Source organism: Mustela lutreola, chromosome 4, assembly GCF_030435805.1.
Source record: "Mustela lutreola isolate mMusLut2 chromosome 4, mMusLut2.pri, whole genome shotgun sequence".
Classification (NCBI taxonomy): Eukaryota; Metazoa; Chordata; class Mammalia; order Carnivora; family Mustelidae; genus Mustela; species Mustela lutreola.
Window position 1 is genome coordinate 84,055,672 of NC_081293.1, and position 15,835 is coordinate 84,071,506.

General features: G+C 49.0%; 1 protein-coding gene across 1 annotated transcript in view; it reads left to right on the plus strand.

Moving 5' to 3' along the window:
* NID1 (nidogen 1) overlaps positions 1-14,302 on the plus strand; it is an 81,461-nt gene extending 67,159 nt beyond the window's left edge. Inside the window, exons 14-20 of the mRNA XM_059170396.1 lie at positions 22-194; positions 4,230-4,356; positions 7,880-8,051; positions 8,956-9,113; positions 10,221-10,344; positions 11,013-11,125; positions 12,265-14,302. Coding sequence (XP_059026379.1) covers positions 22-194; positions 4,230-4,356; positions 7,880-8,051; positions 8,956-9,113; positions 10,221-10,344; positions 11,013-11,125; positions 12,265-12,386 — 989 coding nt within the window. The 3' untranslated portion in view covers positions 12,387-14,302. The remainder of the gene's footprint in view (positions 1-21; positions 195-4,229; positions 4,357-7,879; positions 8,052-8,955; positions 9,114-10,220; positions 10,345-11,012; positions 11,126-12,264) is intronic.
* Positions 14,303-15,835: the final 1,533 nt, after the last annotated feature.

A 15,835-nucleotide genomic window follows, 5' to 3' on the forward strand; every position in this document is an offset into this window, starting at 1 on the left:
CTGACCTCTCCTGACACCCAGGTTTGAGTACAGTGGCTCCCCCGATTCACCAAAGACCCTCCGTTCCTACCGCTGTGATCCCCCTGCCGCCTGGGACCCACTTACTCTTCGCTCAGACAGGGAAGATTGAGCGCCTCCCCCTGGAAGGAAGCAGCTTGCAGAAGACAGAAGCCAGGACGCTGCTGCATGCCCCGGTGAGTGCTGGCTAACCGCCCTGCTTCAGGGACCTGGAAAATCAAGCCCGGGGTCGTTAGACCAGCCCCAGGCCTTGACCCCTGGACTCGGGAGCCTCGGGATTTCCATGGGGCCCCCAGCTGTCATCTCTGAATGGGGCCACTTGAGCTGCCCTCCCATCAGGAGGGGATGAGGCAGAAGCAGGAAGGCCTTTCGGAGACCACCGTGGCGTCTGACCCCGTGCGTGGGGCATCGTGGAGTTGGTGTCTCATCTGGGTGCCTCTCCCAGGTCCCACCTTGCTGTACCGAGTTAGCGCGGTGGCTCAGGTTTGGCACATTGGCCCTAGAGCCTCGTATCTGCCCCGAGGCAAAAACAGCCTTCAGCTTTGAGCTTTTCAAAGCATCAAAGATGCATTTTGTGAGCGGGGGACTTTTGTCTGTTCGAGGTTGAACACTTCTTTTTTTTTTTTTTTTTTTTTTTTTTTAAGATTTTATTTATCTATTTTTGCAAGAGAGAGAGAACAAGCACACACCAGATGGGGTGGTGTATGTAGAGGGAGAAGCAGGCTCGCCGCTGAGCTGGGAGCTCAGTGTGGGGCTCGATCCCAGGACCCTGGGATCATGACATGAGCCAAAGGCAGATGCTCAATCCACTGAGCACCCCCAGCCTCTCTAGGGTTGGACGCTTCTGAAAAGCCATTTAGTTTCATCTGCCATCCTGACCACCCCCTCGGCAAGAAACCTGGCCTGAGACCTGGGGGCTTCCAGCACAACTTGGTCAGGGTTGCCAGGGCTGAGGGAGACCCTCAAGTCCCATAAGGAGCGAAGAAGCTTTTCACAACCTGTTGTCATTAGCCTTGATCGGACTATTCCGATCATATTCCTGCCCTACACAAAACCTTCCGATGGGTTCTCCCTTCACCCAGAATAAAACCCAGTTCTTTCCATGGCCCCCAGCCACTTCTCGCACCCCATTCCCTGTCACTGTGCACCCCTGGCCCCCACCAGCTTCAGCCGTCCAGCCTTCTGTCTGTCCGAGACACGCCACACACATCCCGGTCTTTGAGCCTTTGCACTTACCGTCCCCGTGCCTGGAGTCCTCACCCTCCCCAGCACTTGTGCAGTGCCGTTCCTCACCTCATCCCACTTCTGTTGGCACGGCACCTCTCTGGGAAGCTGTCCTGGCCGTGTCCACACTGCTGTCTTCCTGTCCTGCTTTGTCTTTACCTTAGCACTGCTGGATACGTTATATAACAACATACATGTCTGTATCTGATGAATCTGTTCCCACTAGGAAGTAAGCTCCTGAGACCAGCAACCGCTGTCTCTGTCACGGACATGCCTGTTTCCCAGTGCTGGGTACTAGAGCCAAAACAGTGTTTGGCACGCGAAGACTGTTTGCAGAATTAAGTGATCGTTGTGTTCTTCCGCTGCCTCTCGGAAGCATAAATCTCTTCGGGGTCAATCATCATTCTTCCTTCGTGACCTCTGGCGCATGTGCTCAGGGTGCGGGAGGGGGTTGAGCCCCCTGTGACAGTCCTGATCGCCCAAGTCAAAGGCAGAGCCCCAATGTCAAGTGAGGCTGTGAAAAGCAAAACACTGAGGTAGGACGAGTGGAGGGGGGGGACCCTGAAACAGCAGGATCAACGTTCACCGAGTTCTTTTATTGTGTGTGTCTTTGGTGTAGTTTTACCGTTTTCACCACTTCAACGCGATGACGCAACGGGCACCCCCATCCACCCTTCATCCCACAGAAACACTGTCCCCATTAAATAATAGCCCCATCTTTCACCAGCCTTTGGCAACCATGAGTCTACTTGTTGTCTCTATGGATTTGACTCATTCATATTCATAGGAATCCTATGGTATTTATCTATCCGTCCCCTATGGTATTTATCTATCCGTCCGTGGTGTGGCAGGTGTTGGAATTTCCTTCCCTTTTTTTTTTTTTAAGATTTTATTTATTTATTTGACAGACAGAGATCACAAGGAGGCAGAGAGGCACGCAGAAAGGGGGGGAGGCAGGCCCCCTGCTGAGCAGAGAGCCCGATGAGGAGCTCGATCCCAGGACCCTGGGATCATGACCTGAGCTGAAGACAGAAGTTTAACCCACTGAGCCACCCAGGAGCCCCGAATTTCCTTCCTTCTTAAGCTGAATAATATTTGTGGCACAGACCGAGCACTCTTGGTTCATGCATTTTTCATCGATGGACACTTGGGCCACTTCCACCCGTTGGCTGTCTTGAGCAATGCTGGTGTGAACATGGGTGTACACATTTCTGTTCAAGTCCCTGCTGTCTCTCTTTTTGACCATAAACCAGGCCTGGAATTTCCAAATCATATGGTAATTCTGCAGATTTTTAAAAAATTTTTTGAGGAACTGCCATACTGTTTTCCTTAGTAGCTGCACCATTTTACATTTCTGCCGGCAGAGTACAAAGATTCCAATTTCTCAACCTTCTTGTCAACACTTACTATCTTCTGGTTTTTAATAGTAGCCATCCTAATATGAGTGAAGCGGGGTCTTATTGTAGTTTTGATTTGCGTTTCTCTAATGAGGGATAGTCTCATGTTCTCATGTACTTATGGGCCATCTGTGTGTCTTCTTTGGTAAAATGTCTACTTGTATCCTTTGCCCATTTCGTAGCTGGCTGGCTTGTTGTTACAGTGGTAGGATTTCTTTATATATTCATTTTGCGTTTCTATAGGTATTTTAGAGTAAGCTTGTTTCTACCAAAGGGGGAAAAAAGCCTACTGGGATTTTGATCTCGATGGCACTGAATCTCTAACTCTGTTTAGGAAAAAAATGATATCTTAGTGATATTAAACCTTACAATCCATTAGACTAATTTTTCTCTTCATTTATTTGAGTCTCCTTATTTTCAGTCTGTGATGTTTTATAATATTCAGTATAGTATCTTACATATTTAAAAATATTTGTTCTTAAATATTTCCATGCTATTTTTTTGGTGCTATTATAAATGTTACTTACTTTTTGCTACTATGTAGAAATACCATTATATATTGACCTTGTGCCCTGCAACCTTGGACTGAATTCAGTTGGTAGTTACAATAGTTTTATAGATTCCCCAGGATTTTCTACATAAACCATCAAATTGTCTTAGAGTGGTTTCACCTCTTCCTTTCAAATATTTCTGTATTTTTAAAAACAGATTTTATTTATTTAATTAAGAGAGAGAGTGTGTGTATGCACATGTGCACAAAAGAGAGAGAGAGAGAAAGAGTGAATGCATGAGCAGGGGAGGGGGGCACAGGGGGAAGCAGACTCCCCGATGAGCAGGGAACCTACCTCCAGGGCTCAATTCAAGGACCTGGAGATCATGATCTGAGCTGAAGGCAAACACTTAGCCGACAGAGCTACCCAGGTGCCCTATTTGTGTCTTTTTTTTAAAAAGATCTTTAGGTAAGTAAAAATTTCTTAGATATATAAAAAGCATTAGTCATAAGAGAAACAATAATAAATCTAAATAAATATTTTAAACTTTTGTTTTTTTGAAGAACGCCATTAAGAAAATGAAAATAAAACAAAACAAAAACAAGAAAGTGAGAAAACAAACTATATAATGAGTGGAAATATATATACACCTACACACACATACATATATATGTATAATGCAAAAGATTTTCATCCGAACTACATAAAGAACTCCTACACCTCAATAATAAACATTTTTAAGTAGACTAAAGACTTAAAGACACTTCATTAAAAAAGGTGTCCATGGGGCACCTGGGTGGCTCAGTCAGTTGGGCGCCTGCCTTCAGCTCAGGTCATGATCCCAGGGTCCTGGGACCAAGCCACACGTTGGGCTCTCTTTTCAGTGGAGAGTCTGCTTCTCCCTCTCCTTCTGCTCCACCTCCTGCTTGTGCTCATTCTCTCCCTCCCTGTCTCTCTTTCACTGTCTGTCAAATAAATAAAATCTTTAAAAAAAAAAAAAAAAGTTGTCCAGATGCCTGTAAGCACATGAAAGATTCCCACCATCATTGGTGACTCAGATGCTAGTGAGTGGCCATTCTTATGCTGTCTGTACTTCCAGGATAAAGTCATCATTGGACTGGCCTTCGACTGTGTGGACAAGATGGTTTACTGGACCGACATCAGTGAGCCTTCCATTGGGAGAGCCAGTCTGCATGGTGGAGAGCCAACCACCATCATTCGACAAGGTGGGCAAGCAAACACCACTCTCCCTTCTTGGTTTGGCTTCTGGCAGCCCAAGTGGCTCTTGGGGAAGAGCAGAAGGGGTGTGTGGTTGCATACAGGATATAGGGATTTGAGTGGGGCTGGGTTCTTGGCCTCAACACCACCCTTTCCAGCCTTCTCTAAAAAGTCCTCCAAGGACTCATCATGAAATCGTGAACACCTTATCTAGGATTTATTGCTAGCCTAAGAAGAATAAAATTAAAACTGGCTGTTGAGCCTAGAATTGATTCTCAGAATGTCTGCCTTATGGTATATGCTCCATTAGGCAGCTGCATCATAAAGTCAGGAGGATTACAAGCATATTGGCAAACATTATCCCTGATGGTTGTCTCTTCCCAAGACAGTTTTCAAGTCAGAAGCTATCACTTAACCCTATGACATCGCGGTGGGGGGGCCTTTTCTCCCTTACCCGCATGGCACTCTCTCAGACCGCCTATGACCGAGTACAGCAGAGCAGGCTGAGCTTTCACAGGTATCCTTCCAGTTTTAGTTGCATCACTGATAACACAGCGCATAACACTTTGGCACAGTCCACCCCTCGACATTTAACCTCGATTCCTTAACTTATAGAGGTCAATTTAAGTCAAGGACTCTTTTCGTTGTTGTAATGTCTACTTTCAACAAGTCATGACTATTTTATGTGGATATGTTTTATCAAGATTATAAAGACCCAAGGACCTGCACAGATTCCCCTTTACTGAAAAGGTCAAATGTTACATATTGCTAAGTCAGTAACTCATCCGCTGGCTTGCAGGTATTTTCAATCAAAAGACGCTGTCTGTCATGCCAGTGACAGGTCTTGTATAACATCATCTTGCTTCCTCTGCGAGCTCTCAAATCGAAGATACACCTTCAAAATGTTTGAGCCTCATTTGGTATTTCTTTCAACTTAGGGCTGAATGTTGCTTTCCCAATTTCCAATTTAATATCTCCGTAAAAATTGATATTCTGGAAGGGTCCCTGTGTCTGTGGAACAGCCTGTGCGGCAGTTTCCTTTGTTTTGTTTTTTCCCTTCCTTGGCTCCTTCATAAAAGCTGATGCAGCAGGAGCAGGAATCAATATGAGGTTGAGTTAAACACGTCTAGCTTCGGACATAGATCCCACATCCTTTTCTAGAAGTCAAGGTGCTGCTTAAATAATGTCTGCCAGTTTTCATGGTTTGGTGTAATGAGCAGAATTTTGAAAATGCCTTTTTGTGTCTTCTCTCTGTGTGTGTGTTAAAAATGTTGCTGTTTTCTTTGGTTTAACTTGCGAACCCAGTGGAAGAGGGGAGTAGGTCATCACTGCTATTTCCTGTTGCTTCTGGAACTAATAATCATCCAAGAAAGCTTTAAACTCAGTAAGAAACATTCCAGGCAGAAGTCCACTGGGAAAATAAAGAATGAAACTAGAATGTGACCTTTGTAGAGGAAAGATCACTGGGGATAAATTTTCTTTTATTTAAAAAGAGAGAAAGAAATTTCCACATCAGTACAGGTTGATGCCTTGCTAGTGAGTAAAGGTAGAGTGAGGAGCTCTTCTTTATTTCATGCTAAGCATCTCTCTCCTTCCTTGAGTTAAACTAACCAAATATCTTTAATAAGTCTCATAATCTGTTCCCTCATGATGTAAGCAGTCCGGAAAATACTGCCTTGCTGTCTTGCCTTCTTGCCCTGACTGCACAGTAAAGGATGAGGTTTTCCAGACCCTTCTTTGGCATGATAGTTCAAGAGGAAGTATTTTCCTGGGTATATCTGGGTGGCTCAGTTGGTTAAATGACTGCCTTTGGCTCTGGACTGAGTCCCAGGGTCCTGGGATCGAGCCCCATGTCGGGCTCCCTGCTCAGTGGGGAGCCCGCTTCTCTCTCTCCTGCTCCCCCTGCTTGTGTTCTGTCTCTCACTGTATCTTTCTGTCAAATAAATAAAATATAAAAAAGAAGAAGAAGAAGAAGAAGAAATATTTTCCTGGTTGGAGAAGGAAGTTTGATTGCTCTTGGGTTCAAAGTCGGGACCAGAGCTGTTCATAAGGAGACAAAATGACACAGGGTTTCTGGGTGCCCCTGGGTGTCTTGTGAAATAGTGCCATTGAACAGCCTTTTTTTCCCCCTGACTCTTCTGTGTGTCTGAGTGCACCAGTGTCACTGGCAGAGGACGTGCTCATCCCAGATATACCCCAGAATGATTTATTCTGGTTTTTGTCTGAAAGACACAAGAGGTCTGCAGAGGTCAGTCTCGCTGCCCCTTCTCCTCTAGGGATATGGGAAGTATTGTAATACCTCACAAATCTCTACTTCTGGTTTGAATAATAAAAACCTTGTTCAAGGACTATTCCTCATTCTTAATAAACTTGCCCTGGCAAGGGTCCTTTCTGGGGGGTGGGGCTTTGGTGTTTCCAAGGTCCAGTCAAGGTCATGTTAGGCGCCGAGGGAAGGCTGCTGTGAGAGAGCTGAGGGTATGAACCACTTACCCATTGACAAAGGAGCACATGATTCCTCAGATGCTGAGGGAGGATTTCCTCCAACCGGATTCCTTGGGTTAGGGTAGCTCTATCCTGGACCACTTCCCCTGTTGGCTTCCAGCCGTACTAAGTGACCTTCATCTCTCAAATCAGTAAGAGAACAGAATCCTAAGTGACAAGTAAAACCCTGGATTGGGATCTAATGTTTAATTTGCTTTTATACATCGTCAGGGAATCAGTGCAGCCTGGAACTTGTGGTGAGGTTAGATGGGCACTGAAGGCTCGTACTGCAGCTGGCTTGCCGTGTGGCAACCCTGGCTGCAAAGTCAGTCACTGACAAGCTAGTAAGGACTCTGGGAGTGTTACTTGTGATCACCCCTTCTTTGTACTTCTAATACTTGCAGAAAAGAAATAACAGCTATGATTTCTTGCTATTACTTCTCTGAGGTGACCCTTTTCCCCCAATAACTAATGACTAAGGCAAATTTGTTTTCTTCCATCTCTGGCAGTTCTCCTACCCCCATGGACTCCAGCCACCCACAAGTACATATAGTCCACTTCAAGCCGTGTCCAGTCTTCCTTTATACTCATGTGCTGGTCCCTCTGTCTGGCAGCCCTCAACTAGGATCTTTGCCGGGCAAGCTCCTACTGGTCCTTTGGGAGCCAGTTTCATGTGTCACCTCCCCTAGAAATCCTTCCTGGGTCTCCCCAGGCTGAGTCCGGTGTCTGCCTCCACGTTCCCATAAAATCAGAACTCCGTCTGAATTACGAGAGCTTACAAGCTCCCGGAAGCCAGGGCCACAGCTGAGGTGTGATAGTGGGCTTGGTTCCCAACGTGGTACCCAGGGTAGGTGTCTGCCAAGTCAATGAACAACATTTTTTAATTCATCACTTTGAATGTTGGTTAACTTATCACAACGAGCATTCCACATTCTCTTTTGTTTTCCCAAAGTCCAAGGATTGAACACTGTGTGAAATAACACCGAGTAATCAGAAAAAACGAATCTCACCTGCTGAAAAAAACCAGAAGTGTCATGTGTTTGGTTCTAGATCTTGGAAGTCCAGAAGGCATCGCCCTTGACCATCTTGGCCGCAACATTTTCTGGACAGATTCTCACTTGGACAGAATAGAAGTTGCAAAGCTGGATGGTACTCAGCGCCGGGTGCTGTTTGACACCGACCTGGTGAACCCCAGAGGCATCGTGACCGACTCCGTGCAGGGGTAACCTGGTGTCCATCTGGGCGCGTCTAGTCTGTTTGCTGCTGCTCTTTAATATAGTCTCAAGCGTCAGTCTCTAACTCTGGCACTACTCTCCTGACATGAGGGCCTCGTAGGATGAACAAGTCCCAGTAGGTGGCTTAGAGATATGCACAGGGAAACGCCAGGACGTTGATCCCTGTTCCCCGCAACTGTGGACTTGATCCCCTGCTGCCCCTCTAAGACTTTTAGGAAGGGGCTCTGTAAGTCGGCAGCTCAGAAGTTGGTTATTTCCCTTTGAGTTGAATGTGGATCAGTACCTGAGTTGTACCAACCCTGGAAGGGTATCAAGCAGCATCGATATCCCTGGGGCTCAGGCCGACACACCATGGGCCCCCAGAAGACCCCTTCCCGGGTTTTGTCATCCCATCGATGCTTTCTCTCTTGCTCCCTACAGCAATCTTGAATCTTACACACAAGGCCCCTCCGTGCCTTCACACTTTGACCCCTTCCCTGCGAGGCCACATCCCTAGTTCTGTGGCCCCATGCCCACCTCCCTCGTGGCCGGTGCTGTGCCACCCTGTGTAGGGACAGCAGACAGGACCTCCCACGTGTTTGTCTCGGTTGTGGTGTTCTGTCTTGGGCTCTATTTTTGAACTGCTTTCAGCGGATTAACATGAGATGGAACATGTCAGTTGTGTTGAAGGGAAGGGAAGTCACCAGTAACAGAGTATCCAAATCCAAACAAAGAGCCAACTCCAAGTCTTCTTGCAAAGGACCTGTCTTAGCGCCTCCAGACCGTTTTCGCCATCCCGTGTTTGAACGTCTGCTGATGTCTTCGTTGTGGTTTCTTTTAAACCTGCTTCCGTAGACGTCTCACCCACCGTCGTTACTCCCCTGCCTCTTTCCCTTCCTTTTCCTCTTCTAGGAATCTTTACTGGACGGACTGGAACAGAGATAGCCCCAAAATTGAAACTTCGTACATGGATGGGACGAACCGGAGGGTTCTCGTGCAGGAGGACCTGGGCTTGCCTAACGGGCTGACGTTCGATGCCTACTCATCTCAGCTCTGCTGGGTGGACGCAGGTGACCCAAAGCCCCAGGCCTGACTCCTGGGGTTGGAACAGTGCTTTATTTTTCTTTAAACTTTTATTCCTACCCACGGTGGGCTGGTGTCTGTAATGGGGAAGACAGTATGAGAGAGCTCTTTTGTTCCCCGCCCCCCCAAGAATTGCTTCCCGTCTTTGCTCTGCAACGTATGGTTTCTCTAGGCTTGATGCTCACTGTCTAGGGCGAGTTCTCAGTCTTCTCCGGGGGTTAGCACCTCTAGGCCGCAGGCCGGGTCCAGCCCGCCACCTGCTTTGGTACCACCCGGGTCTTATAAGTGGTTTTTACATTTTTCAATGTTACATTTTAAGAGGTTACATAAATGCTTCTGTGTCCTCAGTTTTGCCTCTTGGCCCACAAAACCTAACTTAATTACCATCTGGCCCTTGGAGAAAAAGTGTGCTGACCCCTAGAGCCTGTCCTCATCCTAATGTTATCCGTTACGCAATTCATGACTTACATTCCTCTCGCTTGCATCTGTCCCTCGGGGCACAGGCAGGACTTGGAGCCGAGGAAGAGAAAAGCATGCGGTCCTGCTTTCCGCTCCGGCCCTGGGGTGTCCCTCAGGCAAGGGATATGGGTGGGTGCTGCATAGGGAAGCAAGGTCAGCCGTCCCCCAGTCCCCCACGTGTCTGTGGAGCCCCTGCGCTGTTCGCAGCTGTCAGCTGCCATGGAGGGTGGGGGGCTGTGAGGAGGGCAATCTTGTGACTGGAGCAGGGGCTCTGAGGGCGAGGAGGGAAGGCCTGGGAGGCTTCAGGGGGGCAGGGACTTGAGCAAGATCTGGGGAGTGTCATCAGTCCTACTATGTCCCCAGGCACTCCGGGAGTGGGTGGGAGCAAGGAAGGGCCCCTCGGCTCCAGCCCACGTCAGGACCAGATCTGGGTGCTCCCCCCCTACCCCCGTAGAGGTGGGGATTGACCAGGCAGAGAGAAAGCTTTCCACTGTCAAGAAGAGCAGGTCACGTGTGTTCTCTAGGATCTGTCATCGTCGTGCTGACTCCTCTCACCCTTGCCCTCCTTACTCATCGTGACACAAAGGGGCCGTGTCTCGTATACACAATGAACGCCTTGTTTTCGCCCCACACAGGCACTAGTCGGATGGAGTGTCTGAAGCCCGGCCAGTCGGGCCGACGCAAGGTTCTCGAAGGGCTCCAGTACCCTTTCGCGGTCACCAGCTACGGGAAGCATCTGTATTACACGGACTGGAAGACGTATGTCAGCGGGGGCCTGGGAGGTGGCCCTGCCACCCTGTCTCTGCGAGGCCAAGCCCTCCCTGGGGGGCACTCTTAGCATGACCTTCCAGCGTCCAGAGATGCCTGCCCTCTGCCTCGCCCTTCCAGTTGTCAGGAGAGGAGGGTGAAGGAGTTCGGGGGCTGAGGGCGCCTTGGGGGCAGGAGGTGCCGTTTATTCGTCTGTTTGCTCCTGGATGGGCACCTCCTCAGACTTCTGGAGCATGTCTGTTCTGTCCTAGTGAGCTGGCCCAGGGACCCCCGGCGGGTGGGCTCCATGCCCCTGCTGTGCCCCTACTTCCTTTTGCTTCTAAGGCTGCAGTGTTCCCACAGCCCGTGCTCCCACCCTTTCCTGCACAAAGGAGGGGTCAGACCACGCCAGCGGCTGCAGCCAGGGCCATCTGGAGAGAAAGCCATTTCCCCAGCTTGGAATTTAGAGCAGAGGGGAGAGCTTCGCTAACCTTTGTCCCATTTTAAGCAGTCAGAGAGACGCAGGCTTGTCCCTCCGCAAGAGGAGGAGGGGGGATGGCTGGGAGGAGCTCAGGCCAGCGTGTCCCTGTGTGGCCTCCGGTTTGTCCCCCAAACCACAGAAGACAGAAGGTTCGAGCCAGCCGATGTGCCTTTAACTTCCGCCTTTTGGTGTTCCACAGGAATTCCGTGGTCACCATAGATCTTGCGATTTCCAAAGAGATCGATATCTTCCAGCCCCTCAAGCAGACCCGGCTCTACGGAGTCACCACGGCCCTGTCTCAGTGTCCTCAAGGTAACCCACGTGGGCTCTTCCTGTTCAGGGGCTGGGAGGGCCCTGGCCTGCAAGCCCACAGCCCCGGCCGCTACCTGTCTGGCCCCTCGCAGCCCTGACCACGGGGCAGGAGAGACCCCGTCCCTTCCATCATGGGTCTTCATTATTTAGTGGCTGAGCCAAGTGGAAAACGCTAGGGGACGAGGCAGGGAGGGACAGTGGACCGGGGGAGGGAAAGCGCACGTCTCGGGCTGGTCTAGAAGTGGTCTTCGGGTTCCAAACAGGAACATCCGTGTTACCATCTCTCCTGCTTTAAAAAGTCTGTCCGTGGGGCGCCTGGGTGGCTCAGTGGGTTAGAGCCTCTGCCTTCAGCTCAGGTCATGATCCCAGAGTCCTGGGATCGAGTCCCGCATAGGGCTCTCTGCTCAGCAGGGAGCCTGCTTCTTCCCCCTGCCCCTGCCTGCCTCTCTGCCTACTTGTGATCTCTGTCTGTCAAATTAAAAAAAAAAAAAAAAAAAGTCCGCCCATGTGGCCCCCCAGCCACGGTACTCATCGCTGCTCCTAACAGTCCCAAACGCACCCAGGGAGCTTCGTGCCAGAGCCGGGTGCCTCGCACACGGCAGCCCTGCGTGCTCAGGCTGGGTGCTCCTTCATTCCCTTGTCCTTGTAGCAGCCCCGCGAGGTGGGCACCAGGCTTGTGCCCATTCCATGCATAGGGAAAGCCGAAGCCATGGGCCAGAGGTGTGCGGCTCACAGAGGCACGGTGGGGGCTGAGCTGGGCAGCCCGGCTCCAGAACCTGCTCTCCCTGAGCTCATCCTCCCCGGCTCCCACCGCCACACCCCCTTCCCCTGGCCCAGTGCAAAGCCGAGGGGACAAGAGAGACACTGCACACTTTGTGCTTGGAAATCCAGCCCCCAGTTGTGCGTTACGATCTAAACCAGAGAAGCCTTCCCAGGTCCCGTTCAGCAGCTTTGGTGGTAAATCTGCACGGTCCCCGGCTCAGGAACCTCGAAATGATAGTCTTGCCCACCTGGCAAATCCTAGTGAGGATTCCCTGTTCCTGCAGCAGCCATGTGCTTGGCCCCCTGGAAACCAAAAAGGGGGCTCATAGGGGGCTGCTCTCTCAGGGGGAAGTTGAGCTGATTTCTGCCTTTTCCAGGTCACAACTACTGCTCAGTGAACAATGGTGGCTGCACCCACCTTTGCTTGGCCACCCCTGGAAGCAGGACCTGCCGTTGCCCCGACAACACGCTGGGGGTCGACTGTATCGATCGGAAATGAAGACGAAAGTGCCTCATTCCCTCTGGACATATTCAACACCCTGCTTGAAAGGGTCCAGACTGAAAACTATCTGACCTGGTGGCCACCACGCCCAGGTCCTACCCAGCCTGAGCCCCAACAGTGTTCCCCTCACTGTCCCCCGAAACATATGCCCTGGGCTTCTAGAATGGGAAAGCCTCTTCCCCTGCACACAGAAAACCCTCCTGAGGGAGGACTATATGCCCGTACCAGTGCTCTGGAACCTTTCCCCAACTTCGCACCCCAGTGGTGAGGGGAGCCTCCCCAGGCCTGAACTGTCCTCTCTGTGGCCTTATGAGCTCAGCCTCACTCTGACACACCTGCCATCCTGTTATCTCCCTGACACACCAGTCAGGGCCACCAAGGCGAGCCTGTGAATGAAGGAGGGCGTTACCCCTCCCCCTCTTTGCCCTTGGTGCTCTGATTTCCCTCCCCACACCCCTGGCTTTTCCCTGAGTTATGTCCCACCTGAATCCTGCCCAAGACCCCCATCACAGTGAGCAAACCTTGCCCCTCGATCAAAACCCACCCTGTCTTAGGGCTGTGTGGACACTTGTGGGCCCTGAGGAGCAGCCCCTCCCAGAAAAGTGACTGGCATTTCAGCAGTAGCCTCTGATAAGCAAAGCCTTCAGTCTAGAGTATCTGGTGGTAGGAATTTCAAGGTGTAGAGTCAGGTGCTTGAGGGTAAGGATTGTTTGGAAGTGCTTCCTTGAGTTACACCAATGGTGACAAGCGTATTCCTCTTTGTGCAAAGCACTTGGATCCCAGCATCTGTTCTCTTGGGTGGCCTGGCCCCGTGGCTGGCACCGATCCCCCCCCTCCCTCACTTTAGGCATAGCTGGGGGCTGGTAGGCCTCCCCCAAGTTGATGACCTCCCCCTAGACCTTCCCCACCCTCCCCCGCCGGTGAGAGCTGACCGCCAGTCACCAAGAGCTCACTTCTCTGTCTCTCCCTCTGCTCATGGTCTTGCTGGCAGTCTTCTCATCGAAGAAGACCAGATCGTGTATTTATACCCCTGACCCAGACCCTCAATTGCTCCTCGGTGTCATTAAAGAGACCGCTGCCCTCTGTCATGCTGATGTGTTTAAAAACATCTCTAGGCCAGATGAGTAGCTAATGTTACCTTTTATCAGCTGTATCCCAGAGTTGCAAAATAACAGGAATTTTTAATTGAAAGCTGGACATCAGGTGTCAGAGTCAGGAAAGGTTAGGGTAAGGGAGTAGCGAAGGCACAGCGGAAAGTCTCACAAAGATTGGTCAAGAGGAAAGAGTAGAGAGGGCTATTTAACAACAGCAACGAGAAAAGCTCCTTAATAATCCCAAAGAAAAAATGGTACCTTTTGCCAAAGAACACTTAACACTTGAGGACATGGAAGAATTTGCTTGTTTTTCCCCTTGGGGCAGAGCTCCTTGCCTTTATCTGCAAAGCTCAGCGAGCTCATTCCTCCCCGCCCACCCCTCCCCACATCGTCCTCATCTGCTTCAGCAATGCAGTGGCGCCTGGACGGGGAAAAGAGCCTTTCCCTGAATAAATGGAGTTTGTTGTGAGAGCCAAATATATCCCCCCAAATCACATGATTTGGGGAATACATGGGTCTTTTATCCAGCCCAGCTCCCTGAATTAGTTTTGCTTTTTTTTTTTTATGTATTTATCATTCCATATCAAGCCCTCTATATCAAATGTTTGTCATGATTTTGTATAGTGTTTATAACTTTTATTCATTTTACTAGATTCATTCTAAAAGCGTCAAATGGTCAATTCTTAAACTGTGGAACCCACTGAAGGTGCTTATTAACTGTTCCCCCAGATTTATACAAGTATTGGATGATTCCTTAAGTTTACAGTTGTACAAATATCAGTACGGGAAATTAAACAATTTTTTTTTTTGTTAAAAAAATCTTTATCTTGTTTGAATGAAAGGACTTACTGTTGGGTGATTTGTGATGAGATGATAGCTGTTTAATAATCTGAATATAGAATTACCGTATCCAGCAATTCCACTTCTAAGTCTACAGCCGAGGAAATTGAAGTCAGGCTCAAACAGCTACTTGTCCACCACTGTTCACAGCGGCATTTTCTCATAACCGAAGGTAGAAACAGCCCAGGTGCCACTGATAGACGAAAGAATAAGTAAGTGTCGTACTCCTGTGATGCAACATTCAGCCATGAAAAGGAAGGAAGTCCCAGCACGTTGCAGCATGGATGTAATCCAAAATCACTGCTGAGTGAGATACACCAGCACCAGGAGCAACTATTACCCGATTCCGTGTATGTGAGGTCCCTCGATTAGGCAAGTTCACGGAAACCAAAGGTAGACTCGGTGTCACCGGGGCTGGGGGCAGGAGAAGGGAGAGAAATCACTTAATGGTTTCAGAGTTTTTATTTAGGGTCATTGGAAGAGTTTGGGATATAAACAGCATTGTGATACTCAATGCCACTGAAATGCACACTCAAAAATGGTTAAAATGGCAAATTTTATCACATGTCCCATATATATATATTCTACCACAACTTTAAAAAATTAAGAATATAATATATATTCTTAATATATATTGATTAATTTTATATAAATAATATAATATATATTCTTAATATAAAATAATATACCAAGAACTGTTAAATGTGCACTTTATCTTTTTTTTTTTAAGATTCTATTTATTTGATAGAGATCACAAGTAGGCAGAGAGGCAGGCAGAGAGAGAGGTGGAGGCAGGCTCCCTGCTGAGCAGAGAGCCTGATGCGGGGCTCGATCCCACGATCCTGAGTCATGACCCGAGCTGAAGGCAGAGGCCTAACCCACTGAGCCACCCAGGCACCCCTAAATGTGCACTTTAAATAAGTCAATTGTATGGCATGTGAGGTATACCTCAGTATAGTTTTTTTTTTTTTTAATCACTGTAATTAAAGAAAGAAAAAAAAACTTGTGACCGAAATTGGCCAAGTGCTGATCACGTGGTAGTTGGCTACATTCAAAAGATTCCAAGATTCTGGTCTGGATACTTCCGTGAAAGGACTTTGCCAGTAGAAGTAGTTATAGTTATTAGTTACCTATAGTTATTAGCGACCTAAAAACGGAGATTTTTATCCTGCACAATGCAGGTGGGCCCTGACAGCCAGAAGAGGAAGGTAGAAGAATCAATTAAGGCAAAAACACAAAGCAGGCAAGACGAGGCTGAAAGGTAGGAAGGACGCCACTGGCCATCGGGTGTCTTCAGAGTGGAGCAAGGCAGTTACGAGCCAGGAGCAAGGTTACCTCTACCGGCTAGAACAAGTCCTGGCCCACAGTCAGCAAACAGACTTCAGTCCTACAACCACAAGGAACAGGTGGAACTGCTACCACCTGAATGGGCCTGGGAGCGGGTTCTTCCCCAGAGCCTCCAAGAAGGGGCGAGGCCCTGCAGATCTGGCGATCTCTACTTTTGAGTGTGTT